We start from the raw sequence: 19,689 nt of genomic DNA on the forward strand, positions 1-19,689 counted from the left end.
TATGGTCCAGTGATTTATGCATTGAAACACATGATTATTATTTCTGTTGTCAATGCATTAGGTACAGATTGAAACCAGCCATAGTAAAATAAAGTGGGTATGTTTCGTGTCACATATATTTGTATGATGGAATGTACTAATAAAAATTAAAAGTTTATGAATTACTTAGCAAAAGTAAATGCTTAATTTAAAAACAATTTAACTCACACAAACATTACATGAGACTTCACAACCATGTTGATTATATGACACAATAAAAGAATCAGACAACAAAAGCGTCTAATCTCTATTAACATATATAAGTCAATTCATAGGTTCTTTAGATTTGCAATTGTGAGATGAACTGTTTTTAATAACTACATCATCTATATGTGATGCAATAAAAGTGAACTAAAAAAAATTACATTTGATATGCAATGTTTAGCTTTACTCCCATACTTGTCTCTCTGTAGGGCTCTAAACGACAGCATGAAGAAAAGGAAAGAAAAAACAACAAGTAAGCTTACAGCGACAGTAGAAGAAACATGAGTAAAAAGCAAATTGATGATATGCAGAAAAAAGAGTCAAAGGAAATAATTTCCACTGCCCCAAAATTCATGAGTCTGTGTTACATGATATCATAGATAAAAATATTGATGTTAGTCAGAAAATAAGAACTTCCCACTTAACACATGCTAATAAAATGAGTTTTTAAAAAGCCATTTTTATGACTTGTAAATTTCAAACAAGAACACATTTACTTTAAGATTATCACACCAACAAAGGACAATAAAAATTTAAGGGCAAGCCATGAGTATTTCCACAATTATATTTCAATATTATATGTATATGTGTGTTGGAAAATACCTGTTTCTAGAGAATGTTCACTTTACTTTTTAGTAATATTATAGTAATATAAATAAAACCTGCAGTCTGAATAAAGAGAAAGCCATAAAAGGTTTTCATAGTTTTTGTTTTTTTTGTCCAAGTGTATCTTCTTTTTCAGTATAAAAAGATTAGTCTTTCCCCCATTATACCTATACAAATGCTTCTGGTCATTTGTGAATATTATTGATCACAACTGTGATTTCTGGAGCTCACTGTAAAAGTTTTATAACTTTAGAGAAAGAAAAACATTAGTTCAAAATGCCACAAACAATATCAGATTTTCTTCCAAGCTGTTGCATAATCATATGTAAACAAAGATTTAGATTTGATTCTTTAAAACAATCCAGTCAAAATTTCTTGATGATCACTTTAAATATAACTTAACATAATTTAAAAATAATTACTCTTGCTGATTTTGTTTACAGGAAGTTTATCACAAAATAAAAACCAAATTCACTGGGTTAGATCAAGAGTGATCAACTTATTATAATTTAACCGCTACTTTACAAATATGGTTTTGTAATTTAAAAGTTGATCTGCTTCTCAGTAAAAGATCAACAATATCTCAAAATACACAGGGAATTTTCTTTAAAATTTAAAAATAGCTTTAGCATGAATATTTGAAAAAAGAGCCAGATCGGTATAGCAACAGATGGAAATCATTTGTAGGCTCATTATGGTTCCTTCCTTAAATAAGAGTTAGACAGGATATAAGAGATAACTAAAGTTTAATTCCTGCTTTTCAGAGATGACGACATTGCAATCCTGAGAAATTAAGTTTTATATAACACCACTCTGCTATTAAGAGAATAATTGGGATCAGAAATGGAATCTTCTAAATTTCCTCTATATATTATGTCCTTAAATTTACACATGCCTTAGACTTTGAAAACCAAAAAAGAATATTTATTTACTTTATAAAGTAACCTGTATTCTTCCCTAACTCCCATCCTATGTCTTAATTGAAGTTTTAGAATTAAATTACTTTTAGATGTAAACTATTTTAGTAAAATTTTGACTACCTCTCTATATTGTTTTGTTGACAGTTTTCTTTTTAATGACATTTATTTTACAGAAACCTCGGTTCTCCAAATCTGACAAAAAGATGATAATTCAGAAATACTATGTATGAAGTTTAAATGTTTCTACAGACAGGATCTAAACTTAAAATGGTGAAAGTATTTTATTCACCTTTATTACTGTCTGTTTATGTTTCGGTCACACTACTATTTTTTTCACATATTTTAAATAAAAGCATTGCAAACAAAAATGGATACTTTAAATCTGAATGCTTCTTTACAATGATGGCATTGGTGCATCTGAATAGAGGACCCATAGAACAGAACCAAGTGGTTACTTAACAAACCACTCCAGTACATACCGAGCCACCTATATTTCATGTAAGATTTCACCTTGCCAGTAAGAATATAAGTGCATTCATCTGAAAGCATAAGATTAGTAGCAATATGACATTCACCAAGCTTTATTTTTGGTCAGTGGTAGAAAATTATTTTAAGCACTACCATTATTATTAAACATCATAAAAGCACTAAACCATATAATAGCTAAATAATTTCATTTCTGATCTGAAAAAACATAATACAATTTTACTTTGATTTTTTAGTAAAATCAGTAGAATTTATTTTAGTTTAATGGCATACAAAACAAATCCATTATGAAGATTCTTTCTGTATTCATTGGTAATCTGAATAGCAATGTTTAATAGTAGATCCCACAGGAATATAAATTTCTGTCTACATGGCAATATTGTGAATTTTGTTTCATGAGAAATTTAATAGTGTGTATAGTAGTATACCATCCTTAGGAAAAAGATGCTCTAATTTAGGATACCAGTAAAATAAAGTAAGATAAGAAAGTAGACATTGAATTTGGGAAAACATATATGAATAATTGTTAGCCTTCATTATAAAAAAAAACTAGATATTAAATAGGGGTAAAAAAAATAAGAGCTAAATAAAGTGGGGTACATTATTATTACTTGTTTTAAAGTAATATCTAGCCAATATTTGGATAAGGTATTATAGTGCAGAATAGATGACATTTTCATATAAGGTGTAAATCTCTAATATCATATAAAACTTGCTAATATGTCAGCACATTTAAAAGTATTTATAATGGTATAATATCTGTCATTTGGGCTAATGAAACCAAAAACAGCAAAACACAAGTTCATAAGTTCTGCTAAAGTGTTCTTTTGAACCACATTTGGTGTATCACATAACATATACTTCATTGAGTGTTACAGTGAAATAGTAATATTGACAAATGAAAGAGTGTAAAGAGAGAGACCAACCATGAGGAAAGATCCAAAACCACCTCCCATTAATGGTGTTGGGGTTGTTCTACTAGGGGGCTGGGTGTCTAAACAAAAGAACACAGGCAAACTGCTTTCAAATAATGAAAGACTGCACAAAGAGCAAGAATGTGCTTTGTTATTTGCTCTAAAGTGTCAGAGACATTTTCAACCTAGTGGAAGGAAAAATAAATATGTAACAAGTGGAACATTTCAATAATTTACTACATAAAATGATAAAGTTGAAAGGATCCCTTTAGATAAAACATTTAAGTACAAGCTGACAAAATGTCTACTTGATTATCTAATTCTGTTAACAATTTGACTATATTTCTGAAGTAACTTTTGAATCACTGATATTTTAAAAGTAACTTAAACTCTTCCTTCCTATAATTCCAGGGGCCGCTGGTAAGTTTAGGACGTTTAGATATTCAGTTGTCATGTTAAAGCAAATGTCTGCTCTCTAGAAAATGCACCCATAGCAAGTTTTACACATTCATGCTATTAATACTTTACAATTCTGATGGAGAGGGAAAAAAAAAAAGACTAAAAGACTTCCATAAAGGATCATGATAATTTTATCCAAAATTACCTGAAAAGTTTAAAGACTGCTAATCTATCATATCTACCTTGAAGAAGCCATGGAAGTCTCTGTTATAGTGACTTTGCTATCCAATATAAATTAAAATAAGTGGATCATTGGCAAGAATTGTTGTTTTTTTTTTAATGAAACTTTGATTTTTTTCTGTGGTCTCTTTACATATATTAGTATTTCTAATTTTATACATCCCTGATATATTTTTTTCATAGAAAAGTTAGAGCAACATCCATATGGCTATATATTAAGTAGCTTTAAAGTTTTATAAAATAAAGTTTTACACTTATTTTATTTGCGATTCCAATTAAATTTTAATATCATTTAAAACTAAAGGGTATGCAGGGCATCCATATTCAAAAGATCCTTTAAAAAATGTAGCCACATTGAAAAAGACGTGTCTTGACATACCCAAGGCATAAGATACAGGGGATGGCAAGCTACAGTAGAACTTGACTAACTAGTAATGTTCAGCTCTTTTCTCTGTGGCTGAGTACAAAGTAATTTTCCCTGCAGTCAAATAAAATGTTTTCATCAGTACTGATGCTTTGTACCCAGTGTGTGCTTCAAGCATTAATCAAAGAAAATGATTCCATCAATTAAACAACGTTAGGTTTATCGAATCAAGACATCCCTCACCTTACTTACCTTAGGCAAATATTTCATTCTTAAAATACATGCATAGATATTTAATATAAAAATCAGTCAACAACAAGGAAATTACCAACAAACCACAATACATTTTTTAACATTACAGAGAAACAAACACATAGTGATGAGTCAAGCATTTGTTTATTAGAAGGGAGGAATCCATTTCTAAGAAAAACCTAAGGAAAATGGAAAATAAAGAGCAACAAGATAAGTAGAAAGTAAGAGTCTGTGTGTCTGCTTCCAAAAGAAAGAAAAGGTAGAAGGAAGAAAAGAAAAATAGTATGTGGCCATAAAAGCTACATAAAATGGGACTCTCACTTGAAAAAATTAAGATAAACTCCAGCACACCTTGTGCGTTGTACATGCTGACAGAAGGGTTGTTACAGACCGCCGGTTCCCCAAGCAATGTATTATAGGGATTGTTAGTACCATGCGGACGAAGCAGAGCATTGCTTATAAGATGATTAGCCATGGCTCCTGGAGCAGCCACATAGAAAGACAGAGAAAAAAAAAAAAGGTCAATCAGGCAAATGTGTTTGAAAAAAGTAAGGAAACATTTAGAATGACAACAGCTGATATAGTACTGTTTACAGGCAGCCAGCTAATTAGACTCAAAAATATATGCTGCTAAAGCACACATTTCCGACAATGCACATACCCATGTCAATGGGAAAGAAAGAAAACGATTTACAGTGCTGATAAAGCTACATTTAGAGTGCTTTCTTTCCCAAAGTGTAAGCAAGAAATTAATCCCATGCTTGCTAAAAATAAATTTCTCTTTTTTAAAAAAAGCAAAATAAAAATTTCCATACAAACAAAACACAAAACAAATGTTCTAAAAATGTTTAAAAACACAGAAAGGAAAGCTGAAATTAAACAAAACGTTCCCTCATTCACAGAAACCACTGGGTTCTCAGTGAAATTCAAAAGGATAAAGGACGACATTTATGATAAAACACTCATTTGGAGAGCAGTGTTGACACATCAGATGGATTTGACGTTTCTTAAAATTCCATGAAGAGAAATTCTTAAATTGGAATGAAATAAAATAAAATATAATCACTTATTAGTACACCATCGTAAGCATACTAATAGACAAACTTACAAATTTGATAAAATCATTATGAGTATTAATTTAAAATATTTTACATAAAACACTAACTTTGTGGCAGCAACAATACATATAATTCCATTTTCCATTTTCCAATGGGTTATCTAAACTTTGGCATAGCAAAACAATGCATTTAAATTATTTTGTCTTTTTGTGAACACATAGCATGTAATATACTAATAGTATAAGTTGCAGTCTCCTACCCTTTCAAGCCATTTAAACAAACAAAGATCAGAGGAACAGTCTTATTAAATATGATTAAGCCATGTATGAAAATGATAGGCAGAATGTGTGCTTGTGGTAGATTAACAAAAAGAAAAGGGATTGATGAAAAGAAAATACAACTTGTAGGGGAACAGTCAGATTGCACACAAGTTATATGGTAATTTAAATGTTGATATTTGAGAAGGAAAATACAATTTTGCAAATGAATTTGCATATATTTGCAATGCACCCAAAGACTAGTAACTGGAATATAAAAAAAACTTAACAAAACTTAAGAGTGCGATAATAACGGCAATCCACACTACCAACAATCCAATGAGAAAACAGATCTAAGACATAAAAAGACACTTGGTAGGAAAGAATAGACAGGAGGTAAACAAATTCATGAGAAAAACTACCATTAGCTATCAGTAAGGTACAGGCTAAACTACAATGTACCATAATACACTTAAGAAATGGGAACAGCAAATGCTGGCAACGATGCAAACTCCAACTTTATAAATGGATAAGTTATACACTACAGCTACTCAAATAAACAGTTTGGTACATGAATGTTTATGGAAGCTTTATTTGTAATAGTCTGTAACAGCTACACCTTGAAATCACTAAAATAGAGGAAATAATGACACACATAACATAAATAAAGCTATAGAAAATAAAAACGAGTAAAAAAAGACAATCTAAAAGGTTATATACTATATGATTACATAGTATGAATATGCCCATATACATGTAAATATATATATATATATTTATACACATGTTCGTGACATATATAGTCTATATTCGTTTGTTGGAAAAGTTATGACACATTTTTGCATAAGAAAACACAAAAATATACCATGACTTTTCTGACAACCCATTATGCTATATATGATATTCTTGAGTTACAAAATTGTAGAAATAAAGAACAGATTAATAATTAATAGGTGTCAAAGATATAAGAGGTCAGAGCCTGGCAATCATCACAAAATAGTAGCATGAGACATTTCTATGGTGATGGACCGTCTCTGAACCTCAACTATGGTAGGTATCACAAATCTACTCCTTTAGCATAGAACTAAACACACACAAAGCCACAAACACAATAAGTAAGACTAAAGAAATCTGAACAAAATTGGTGGCTTATATCAATGTCAGTATCTGGCTGTGATGCTGTAGTATAATTTTACAACATGCCACTAAGGGAAATAAGGTAAACACACAGGAATACTGTATTTATTTCATACAACTAAAAGTGAATCTACAGTTATCTCAAAATAAAATGATAACAATCTTTATCAAAATAAGACAAAACATTGAGTCATTCACAGGAATGTTTAAAACACAAGCAGGAAAACTTATCATGGTAGATTTGATTTTTTTTTTTTTTTTTTTTACAAACTGTAGCTCTTTATTGGCCAAATAACATTTTACATTTATCTGCTGTTCTTTAGATAGAGACAGAGGATGCAGAGAGCTTGAAAGAGACCACAGAACTGAAGCTTCCTTCAATGTGATAGGGTCTGGGCTTGAATATGGGTCCTGTGCATGGCTAAGCAGCATATTAAGCAAATGAGCTATTTTGTGGCCCCAAATAACAAATAATTTCTTCTTAAACCTGGGAAAGCAAACAACTCTTGATTTATAGGGTGATAAAACTCTCTATATTGATGTATTTAGTACATTGGGAAATTTATTTAAAAAGAACTAAGGGTAAAAAGTAACGAAGGTTAAATTTATTTAGAAAATAGGATAATACACACACACACACACACACACACACACACACACGCACACACACACACACACACGGTGTAGGGAGGATTTCTAAGAATGAGCCAAGGAAGACAAAAGGCTTAAAAAAAAAAGTGTTCCGGCATCTGTTCTCCCACTAGCAAAGGGGACGTTTCACACCAGTTGAGAAGTAGGTCTGTAGGAATCTTTCCTCTCCCTTTACCCTCTCACATTATCTCTGTCCTATCAAATGAAGTAGAAAGAAAAATTAAATAAATAAGTAAAAAATTAAATAAATAAACAAAGGAAAATAATGACTGCTGGAGTGGTGGATTTGTTAATACAAGCACTGAGTTCCCAGCCATAAGTCTGGTGGCAATAAAGAGTAAAAGGGGGGGGAGGTGTAAAAGAAAAGAAAAAAGGCTGAAAGATAGAAGATACTGGCTCTCTAAATAAAAAAACAAGGCAAATATTTATATCCCATAAACTAATACAGATTTTCCCCCTCACTGTTTGATGAGTATTTGCTGGAGAAGCACAATATACATATTTATATTTTTTACACAGTGCAATGACAGACATTCAATGTATAATATATGTCTATCAGTGCATTATTTCTCATTGATATACAATATATTAATAAGAAATGCTTACTAAGGTGGGCTACAGTGCTTTTCAGATAGTGAAATATTTGGGCTGGGCAGTGGTAGAACCAACACATTATCATGCCTGCAGACCTGGGTTCAAGTCCCCAGTCTCTACATGCAGGGGGATAACTTCTTGAGTGGTGGAGCAGTGCTACAGGTGTCTCTCTTTCTGTCTCCCTATCTCTCTGTCTCTCTCTCTCTCTCTTCCTGCCTATTTCTCTGTCAGAAAAGACCGAACAGGGGAAAAATGTAAAAGGCTAAAAGGAACAGTAATCATGCAAGCACCAATAAGCATAGCAACAATCTTTGTTGCAAAGCAAACAAGCAAACAACTAAACAAACTTTTCTAAATGTCACACATAGTAATAGAACTGGAATTTTAGTGGTGGGTGTGAAGTCTTTTTTATTTTGGATGTGGAGTCTTATGCACATATATAGCTATGAAACTAAACCCCCGAAATTTCATAATAATATAAAACTATGCTAAATGAATAAAGCTTAATAAATCTTACATATGCTTATTGTTGATACTTTGGAAATTCAAGATTAATTGTTAAAGGATTTACTTTGCATGACTTTTAACAAAGCAAATTACCTGTAAGTTTTTATCTGCTATCTAGTATTTATTACTCTAGAATTTTCCAAGTAGATAGGAAACTTGCTCTTTTAGTACAAAAATCACTTTCTAAAACTACTTTAAATAAACCTAGAAATAGAAAATGAAAGGTGTAAGCAACCTTTAAATTGTAAAATTCGTACACGTTTCCCTTTGTTAATACATATTATTTAATTTGAACTAACTGGAAAACAAGCAGCAGCGCAGACAGTAGTCTGGAACACTGAATACTATTTTCTATTTTTCTTCATTCAGCATGTGAAATAATTGTGTCACAAATTCTGATTTACTTTATACCAATGTAAAATAAGATGATTGCTGCTTTAGAAAAAGGAAATAATTTAATTTGGATGAATCACGCATAAGTAACAAGGAAGTGGCTTAATATTTTGGATTCTGTCCATCATTTAGTTTGTAAATATGTAAGAACAAAAATGTAGTCATATAAAAATGGACTTTCATATTAAGCATAGCCAATGATTTTATAAACAATCCACATGCTTAAAAAAAAATCTTTGTGGGGGCGGGTGGTAGCATACTGGGTTAAGCGCATATGGCACAAAGCACAAGGACCAGTGTAAAGATACTCCTTTGAGCTCCCAGATCCCCAACTGCAGGGAGTTGCTTCACAGATGGTGAAGTAAGTCTGCAGGTGTCTATCTTTCTCTCCCCCTCTCTGTCTTCTCTTCTTCTCTCCATTTCTTCTGTCCCACAGAACAACAATAACAGCAATAACAACAGTGGGAGAAATGGCCTCCAGGAGCAGCCAATTCCTAGTGCAAGCACTGAGCCTCACCTACAACCCTGGAGGCAAAAAAAAACAACTTTCCTAGCATGAAGTTTCCCTATAGATTTTCAAAGTGTTTTTTTCTAAATTCGAATATACTTTAAAGCACTTTTATTAGTGACACTACAAATGTAGGAAGATAGAATTTTAATGTTCATTGTTATTTATCATATCAATTTATGCTAAGGTGGGATAGTTGGTAGTAATAGTAGAAAAGTACTGGTATCCTGTTGTGCTATGACACAATGTTGGCTAGATGAGGAAATATTTATTCTTAGCCACATGGATTTAGTAGGTTGCTTCTTCGATTCTGATGCAATCGAGAATAAGCAACTAGTGAAATGCAGTTACAACTGGAGGTACGTCTACTTGCTGTTAAATCTAAAGGTACATACACACTTAAAAACAATTCACAACTTGAAATACCACATTTTCCTCTTAGTTTTAAAGTAATTAATTAATTAGTCTGTTATTGCTACCAGAGTTATTTCTGTGCCTCAGTACCTGCACGATGAATCCACAACTTCTGGTGGCTATTTTCCCCTAATTTTACTTTATTGTATTGAGGTGAGGGAAACTGAGAGAGGAGGGAGGTAGAGAGAGGGAAGGGGAGAGAGAAAAGGTTACCTATAACCCTGCTTCACTGCTTGTGAAGCTTACCCCCTATAGAGGGCGGCAATTTGAACCTAAATCCTTGAGTATGATAATCTGTGTAGGCAATCAGGCATGCCACTGGCTAGCCCCACCATTCTTTTAATTTTTTTCTTTTGTTTTGTTTTCATTTATCTTTCTTCCATGGATAGAAGAATCACTTCTAAAAGTAAGGTTTTTTTCCCCCCCTTATTATCTGATACTCAACTTTCACAACTCACACATCATTTGAAGTCAATAAACTTAGTGTCATTTATCTGTCAGTTCTTGAAATGTAGAATTACTATGCAGATGAGAAGGGCACAATAATAGGCATTAGAGTGTAAAATAGAGTTTGGTGATTGTTTTGCTCTGTGAGTTTGCTGTTTTGAGAGAAAACAAATAGGTAGGCTAGGTCTGAGAACCACAGTTAGGACTTATTTGATACATCTAGTGTAAGAAGTTCGAACTTTTTCAAGTTTTTTGTGGATATTTAGAAATTGGAATGACTCAAAAAGTCTGTTTGCGACTCCATTTCAAACAAGTCCAATATGTTCTTTAATTTTTCAAATAAGGTGTTATCATGTTTCTTACAGTCTCCATTCACATTTAGGCATTTCAAATATACTTTTGAAAAATGGCACTGTGTTGATAAGACCAACTTGATGCCAATGCTGAGATCTTTTAAATAAAAGCTTCCACAGAAACTGTCTTTCTCCTTTTATGTAGTTTGTCTTTTCTCAATAGATGCCACTGCATTTCACTTGTCTTTGCAGAGTCCATTTTGTTTGCTTCTGGTTGTTTCCCCAATTTATTCAGGTCACTTTGAATTCCGATACTGTTTTTGCAAGGATCTGTTCATGCTGTCTCTTCCCCTTCCTTCCAACTAACTTCTGATTTGTAAACTTCCCTTCTAATAACTGTGAAATTGCTGAAGACTTCCAAGGAAATCAATGTTTACAGACCATCTGTCACTGTTTTTCAGCTGAAAAGTTAAGCTTACTGGTTAGGCAGTTTGAAAATACAGTCAGTTGCTGTTGGAGGTGGGGAGGGTTTAGAAGACAATAGTTACAGCACTACATATGTGGAAAGAACATTGATATTCTAATTTAACTAGAATGTAAACCTAGGGAGATGGGGAATATGTAGATTTTTTTTCTGAGCTCTACTAAGTGTCTAGAATAGTTCCTAGATATCAATAAATATCTGCTTAATTAATGAAAAAGATCTGTGTGAAACATACATCCTCTTAAAATATAAAAATAAAACAGAATCTTTTGATGAATTATGCGGACTGATTTGAATAAAATTCTTCTGAAAATATTTTATTTATTCTATTTGCATGAGAAGGAGATACAGAGGGGAAGATAAACACACACAGAGAAAGTCAAACCAGAACACTGCTCAACTCTGCTTTATGGAAGTTCTAGAGATTGAACCTGGGACCTGCTATCCTCAGGGATGAAATTCCATTTTCATAACCATTGTGTTATTTCCCCAGTGCTTAAGTAAAATTCTAGAGTACAAACTTTCCAACTCCTAATGATAATTTATTTCCTTACAACACTATGTCAGGTACCATTACATTGAAAATTTTAAAATAAAAATAAACACACATACAATTATTTGGAAATGCAGAATGCTACATGAATATTAACTACAGATAATAATAGAAAAATAGTGCAACCTGACAAGACTCAAAATAATAAGCTCAAATTAGATTGAGTGGAGGAAAAATAACTCAAAGGGACTGTGAAAATAGCTGTTCCTTAATTTATCTGTCACACACAATTCTGACTATAGTTTAGTCAGACTGGCTTATATTCAATGTCAGAAATAAAGGTTAACTCTTCAATACAACCATAGAAAAGGAACAAACATGCAACTTTAACATAGAACTATTAGCAAAGCTATCAACAGAGAGTTAGTTACTCAATATTTCTGGTGAAAGTATGATACAAAGCAAATAGATTTTCTTATTGCGGACATTTTTCCTATAATTATTTAAAAGTCATATCTTAAAGTCATATCTTTAAAGTCTAAAGACTAGGAAGATCCCATGATGACCCTTCATGTCTCTCAGGGGTCTATAATCCCCTATGGGATACACTTTCCTTTCCTTTGCTGTCTTTACATTCACTCAATAAATGCTTATCTTCCTGAAAAAAAAAAAAAAGCTAAAGAGTAAAGTCATAGATAACTATTTTAAGAAATTTTCTTCTTTTTGAACTTTATACTTGAAGACTGAAGTTAATATAAATGTTTTTGAGTGAGTGAAATAATTATGAATCTACTTTTTCAAATGTATACTTTTTATTGCCAAACTGTTATATTTCTTTCATTATTAAAATAAAATGGTATTTTGACAAGCTCTGAATGACAGCTCTGACTAGGCAAGTTCAGTGTGTAACTGAAGAGTGAAATTTAAAGCAGATTGGCAAACTTTGAAATTCTGAAGTAGAAAACAGATCTGAAAAAAAAAAGATGACAGTTGAATTCTACTTGAATCTATATCATTCAAAAATATAATTCAAACAACACTTCTTTCTGACAGCAGGCTAACAAAGTGTACTGAAAAGCTCTTCCAATAACTGAAATAGTCTATCTGCACTGTTCCTCATAGTTCATTTATTAAAGGTAATTATTTTATTTGCTCATATTGGATGGGAAAATTTTTATAATTCAAGCCCTTGTAATCTAATAAAACAGCTAAATACCACCATTTTCTCTCATCATACCAATACTCCTTAATTTGTAAATGTCTGTTAATCACAAGTTTTGAATATTGTTTGTTTTATCTCAATATAATAGTCTTCCTTGATTGATTGATTGATTTCTTTATATACTATATCCACTATTACATTGCTTCAAGGTTTTATCTCCCTTGGCTTGACATATTTATCTTTTATGATGCAATTTTCATTATGTATGTTTAATGATATGTATAAATCAGAATTATATATAAAGCTTCTATGCTACTGAGTGTTGTCTTTATTGTTTTTGTCTTAATACTTCAATTTTGATCTATAATACAAATGTCATATAGATGTATAAGTATACAAGGAACTCAGCAAGCTCAACAAAACATCAAACAACCCCACTGAAAAATGGGGGGAAGATATAAGCAGAATCTTTTCAAAAAAAGAGATCCAAAGGGACAACCAGACATATGAAAAAAATGCTCAAACTCACTGATGATTAGGAAAATGCAAACAGAAAGAACAAGATGCTATACTTTATACCTGTGAGAATTCCATATATCAAAAAAGTCAGAAACACCAACAACTGGAGAGGCAGTTGGAGGAAAGGGACTCCTATATGGTTGGTGGGAATGTAAATTGGTCCAACCCCTATGGAAAAATAGTCTAGTTTTATCTGAACTCCAGAAATAGATCCTACCACTCAACAATTCCACTCCTAGGAATTTATCCAGGGAAAACAAAAGTATCTATTCAAAAAGAACTGTGAACACCAATGTTCACAGTAATGCAGTTTGTAATATCCCAAACTTGGAAGCAACCAGATGCTCAGTGACAGATTAATGGCTAAGAAAGCCATGGTACATATACACAATGGATTAATATGCAGCTGTTAAAAATGACATGGTCATCTCCCTTGTAGTATATACTTAGAACTTGAAGACATCATATTAAGTGAGACAAGCCAAAAAGAGAAAGACAAATGTCCAATGACCTCACTTATAGGTGGAACTTAAGAATAAAGGATGGAAAGTAAGGGAGGTAGGTCATAAGGGGAAACCTGCATTAGGTGTGGCATATTGCACCAAAGCAAATGACTGTGGGAAAGGAGAGCAAGGCATAGAATGAAGAGACACCTGGTTCCTGGTTTGTCTGCTAAACAGTAATCAAGAGGAGGGGAGAGGCTATGCTTATATGTTAAAGACTATAATGTAAACCATCAACCCCCAATAAAATAGAAAAAAAGAAGTAAAAATAGTTTCAATGATAAACTTAGAATACTAATTTTCTTTTTTTATAAATTTTTTTATATTTTATTTATTTATTTTCTCTTTTGTTGTCCTTGTTGTTTTTCATTGTTGTTGTAGTTATTATTGTTATTGATGTTGTCGTTGTTAGATAGTACAGAGAGAAATGGAAAGAGGAGGGGTGTGACCCCCCTTCTGTTTCATTTGGTTTAAATCCCCCCTGCTTAACACTATTCTATTTACATAACCACTTCATTCTATTTACATAACCACTGTTAACAAGTTCCACCCTCCCTCCAGGGCATTTGTGGTTCAATGATAGGATTCTCGCCTAATCTGCCCCCTCTTAGTCACACTCTGATTTTCACCAGTCACTTTTCTCTCCACCCTCTCTATGTCACATCCTGTTTCCACCTTACTTGGCAAGTATATATAAAGACAGCATTGTGAGTTTTACGGTACTGTACTTTAACTTAGCTCGTCTTAGATTGTGCTGCGTCCTGCATGAATAAAGAGATACTGCCTACGACCCAGCCATGAGTCCCGGGTTGTCTGTTACCCGCCCGTGAAGCCAGCCCGGCGAAAACAACATAACCCGTCGAAAACAACAGAGGGGAAGACAGAGAGCGGCAGAGAAAGATAGACACCTGCAGACCTGCTTCACCGCTTGTGAAGCGACTCCCCTGCAAGTGGGGAGAGAATACTAATTTTCTGCAAGGTGCAGCGTCTTTCAAATCAGGTAATGGAAAGTATGACGTGGTGAAACTCTCAAAATTGTATGTAAAATAAGTACATGTTTCTGAGTTCAAATGTGAAACATAGTATAAATAAGAACAATAAAAAGTGAACAAATGTAGTTAAACTTAGCATGTGTATGTATTAAATAATTAAATACAGTACTACATTATGAAGAAAAGAAACACAGACCCAGAAAAATCTGTTTATTTAAGGTCACATATGACTGACAGTTTTACATAAACATATTTAAGTCAGTTGTTTTCAATTATTTGTAGCATGCTCAGTTTTCAACAAAATTACATTATAGACCTTCAGAACATGCTTAATTTTTCCTCATATGCTATTCATTAATGTTCAGAAAATATGTTTTTGTATTTATTTATTGATTAACAGCATGAAAAGGTAAAGGAGATAAAAAGAGGCTTCCAAAACTATTGATAATTGGCTCAGTAAGTGTTGCTTGTTTTATATATTTCATTTCTGGTATTTACATACAGAATGGTGTCAACACTCACATTCTACATAAGGATAGTATAAGCAATTATTATTTCAAATGTAAAGAGCTACTGTATCAAATAAAGTCATATAAATCAAGACTAAGTTGTTTATAGCAAAACGCTAATATATTTTTCTTTAATTATTACATACAAAATCAAGTACCATAAAATCATACTTTTGTATTTTTATTACTTTTAAATAATTAATTAGATTATAAAATGTCAGAAAGATTTTATTGAAAGCCAACAGCTCTTCTTTAACTTTTTTTCTAAAGTTATAAATTGAGGAACTGATATCTTGATTTATCACACTATGCAATTTTAGTAGCCAACAAGTTTTCTATTAAATTTTAATCAGCCTGCCTATTAAATTTCTTTGAACTGGTTTGGAGATACTTCAGGTTCTTTTAATAGCTAATTCATTCACTGGGAATCTATTAATATGGATTCCAATAACATGTTTGCTCCAGAGTACAGACTGGGTTATTGTTAGTTCAATATAAAAAGAAATATTCTGACTCCAAAGGTTTTGCCTTTATTTCAACATAGAAATCCAAAGCTTTTGAATATATAGCCCTACAAATTATCTATTTTGCATTAATTTGTTTATATATGTCTTTTTTGTCCAGGAACATGATTTTTCTGATGAAAACACTCAGAAGTCAAATTACTGGGTCTTACCTTGTGCAAATTTTCTACTTATAACACCTTGCGAAAATGCTGTCAAATGCATTTGTACCCACTCACCCTACGGTGAGCACTGTAATGTTTCTAAAATTCTTGCTCGGATTTAGTCTTGCCAGACTAATATTTTTATCAACTAGATAAAATAAGAAATGACAGTTCATGTTACTGCTACATTTTATAGTCTCTACATTATGAGATGAGATTGGGCACATTTAGAGTGGTATAGCCATGAATTATTTAGAGAGGAAGGAAAATTCTTCATACTAACCACAAGATTTTCCTATTCCATAAATTACCTGTTTTGTCTTTTACATACATATATACTGGGTTGCTGGATATGATTTACTGGTTTATAGGAATTCTTTTTATTCAATAAATGAAGCAAGAATGTAGAAAGAACTGGAGGGGTGGCAGAGTGCTAGTGTTGCTGGTTAAGTGAACATGTCACAAAGTGCAAAGACCTGTGGAGGGATCCTGGTTTGAGCTCCTGGCTCCCCACCTGCTAGAGGGTCACTTCACAAGTGGTGAAGCAGGTCTGCAGGTGTCTCTCTCCCCCTTTCTGTCTTTCTCTCCTCTCTCAATTTCTCTCTGTCCTATCCAGCAATAATAACAAGGGCAGCACAAATGGGAAAAATGGCCTCCAGGAGCAGTGGATCCATAGTGTCGGCACGGAGGGCCAGAGGTAAGCCTGGAGAAAAAAAAAAAAAAAGTAGAAAGGACTAAAATGCCACTTTAAAGCACCTAATGAAACAATTTCTACTTAGACCTAGGTACCCTCCTCACCTACCTCCTATTTCATGTACCCCAATCACTTCAAAGTTAACAGTGTCAGATAAAGTAAGGACTACAAAAGCTGAATAAGGGCAAGAGACTGGCATACTTTAATGATGACTCTTTAGTCACTAGTAGGTCACCCCATCACCTGGGGCCCTGGTCACAGAGCCCTGCGGTTCCCACACAGACATGATGGGCCTAGACCTCTAACAAATCCCTCTTGCGACTGTCACTGGTCATCTCCATCAGGAACAACATAATAGACCCCTTTGTGGGCCCCTATAGGACAGTGCCCTCAATGTGGATCAACAATGGTAGGGAATGTTCCATTCTTCAAAGGGAAGGTGGACAACATACTCTACTTACTACCCGAGGAAGATGAGTCCTGAAATTAGTGCAGCCTGGTATGTTTCTAGCTGTGACCACAGAATCTGAGCTCAGACCTACAGGGATGTAAAAGTTATATAGGCTCCTGTGCTGAATATGGGCCCCAGATCAAATCGATGGCATTTACATTTAACAATATTTATATACTTTCTTCATAGTTGGGTACTATTGTATTCCCTGATCCAACTTTCTAGTCTTTTTTTTTTTTTTTCCAACTATGACACCTGAGTCCACCTGCATATTAGATGTCAGGTAAAGGCAAAAACTAGTAAAGTCAGGGGCCCTCTAGAACATACCTAAAATATTTAGACCTACTAGGTTTTTCCAATACAGAAACCTTAAATCCTCATACGTAATATTCTTGCCTTTATGTTCATGATTAGTCAACAATTTGTTCTGCTTTATATCTTAACTTTTTCAGCCACCAGGTTCCAAATATTACCATGATGCCAATCCAACTTCCTTGGGCAGAGGACCCCACCATGTGTCTTGGAGCCCCACCTCCCCAGATCCTTACCCCACTAGAGAAAGAGAGAGACAGGCTGGAAGTATGGATCAACCTGTCAATGCCCATGTTCAGCAGAGAAATAATTACAGAAGCCAGACCTTCCACTTTCTGCACCCCACAATTATGCTGGGTCCATACTCCCAGAGGGATAAAGAATTAGGGAAGCTATCAAAGGAGGGGATAATATATGGAGCTCTGGGGTGGGAATTGTGTAGAAATGCACTCCTCTTATCCTATAATCTTATCAATATTTCCATTTTATAAATAAAAAATGTCCTTTTATTTATCTCTTGTGAAAGAAAGTTTCATGAGTGAAAAAAAGAGAAACAAAAGCACTGTTAAAGTACATGAGGGTATTAAACCTGAAGTCACAGTCTACAAGTCCTGTATTTTACCAGCTGAGCTATTGATATTTCTGGAGAAACTTAAAAATACTTCTTACACAATGTAGGACTAACACTGCTTGTTAATTAGTTTATGTATATATTTCCCCCAACACCTCACCTACTATGAGTACTTTTGAGACAATTACTTAAAGCCAAATCTTGAAGAGAGGACTGAATGTCACAATTCTTAGGGAAATTTTGCTACACAATAGAAGAAGTAGTTAATAACTGTAGAAATGATGAATTTACACCAAATCATTCACCTCTAAGTCTTGTCCATAGACAAAGGCATGTATTTTTGCATGCTTTCTTTGAAAATTTAAATACATGGCACAATTTTCAAAAAAAGGTACTTGATTAGTTTCAAATGGGTACAAGTTTGCTTCATGACAAATAAAGCATCAATGAAACACAGTTCTTAGTAAATCAAAGGTGTATAGCAAAGAAATATTTGCATTTGTCATTAACACAGTAGTTGTTTACTCCTTTTTATCTAAATCAGATTATCTCTTGGTAACTGTTAATGGTATGTAATCATACAGTTATTTGAATCTGTGAATTGCAATTTTTATGTTTTTGCTGAACCTCAGAACAAATGAATGTATGATAATTTATATTTTTTAATTTATTTATTTAAGAAAGGATAACTAACAAAACCATAGCGTAGGAGGGGTACAACTCCACACAATTCCCACCACCCAGTCTCCATATCCCACCCCCTTCCCTGATAGCTTTCCCACTCTCTATCCCTCTGGGAGTATGGACCCAGGGTCATTGTGGGTTGTAGAAGGTGGAAGGTCTGCTTCTGTAATTGCTTCCCTACTGAACATGGGCGTTGACTGGTCGGTCCATACTCCCAGTCTGCCTCTCTCTTTCCGTAGTAGGGTAGCGGGAAGCGGAGATTTAAAGTAATTTACCAATATAAAGAAAATAGTTTATTTTGCTTTATTTTTTTGCCCATACTGCTATATTTTACATTATAAAACTGTATGAATTTACATGAAAAGTTTTATCTTGATAAAAATTTGAATTTTAAATTTGTAACCTATATCTTTTTTTAAAAGAAAAGTGTGTCTAGAGAATGTAGATATTAAACAAAAGAACGAGTCTATGAGTAAACAGATTCCTGATAATGTAATTCAGAGAAAATTTATTATACTATGTAATCATAATGAACAATCTTTTACATAACTAAAACTGTTTCAGAATATTTATATTTTGAATTTTCTACATCAAGATTAATTATCTTCCTCAAATCAGTCTTCTCAAGTCTTTCTTAATTTTTCAATGACTATAGAGGTTGTAATTTATTTTATATGACTTTGATTCTTACTTGAATTCATTTTTTTAAGTACCTACCTATTATAGTTATAAAGAATATGAAGATAACCTGTTATGAAATTCATAGAATCTGCAATGTAACACTTTCAAATGGTGAGCAGAGTATAAGCTTGAGATATATTGTAGAAATCTTTGTGTGCAGTTTAATAGGAATTATTTTAATTGGGTAATATACAATCATTGCTTATTTATTATAGCCAGATGTTGTGTTTTGTTAAACATATATTATCTTTCCACATTTCAATTTTTCACATAATTGAATTAAT

At 33.0% G+C, this 19,689-nt stretch overlaps 1 protein-coding gene across 22 annotated transcripts in view; it reads right to left on the minus strand.

Moving 5' to 3' along the window:
- The window catches only part of ADGRL3 (adhesion G protein-coupled receptor L3), an 848,379-nt gene that overhangs the window by 33,711 nt on the left and 794,979 nt on the right, over positions 1-19,689 (minus strand). For 4 of the 22 annotated variants that reach the window (XM_060188011.1, XM_060188016.1, XM_060188012.1 and 1 more), the window contains one exon: positions 405-456. The exons of 17 other annotated variants lie outside the window; for them this stretch is intronic. In XM_060188011.1, coding sequence (XP_060043994.1) covers positions 405-456 — 52 coding nt within the window. The remainder of the gene's footprint in view (positions 1-404; positions 457-19,689) is intronic. One more of the 22 variants, XM_060187998.1, reaches the window with a different exon arrangement.

The sequence above is a fragment of the Erinaceus europaeus genome, chromosome 3, assembly GCF_950295315.1.
Source record: "Erinaceus europaeus chromosome 3, mEriEur2.1, whole genome shotgun sequence".
Taxonomy (NCBI): domain Eukaryota; kingdom Metazoa; phylum Chordata; class Mammalia; order Eulipotyphla; family Erinaceidae; genus Erinaceus; species Erinaceus europaeus.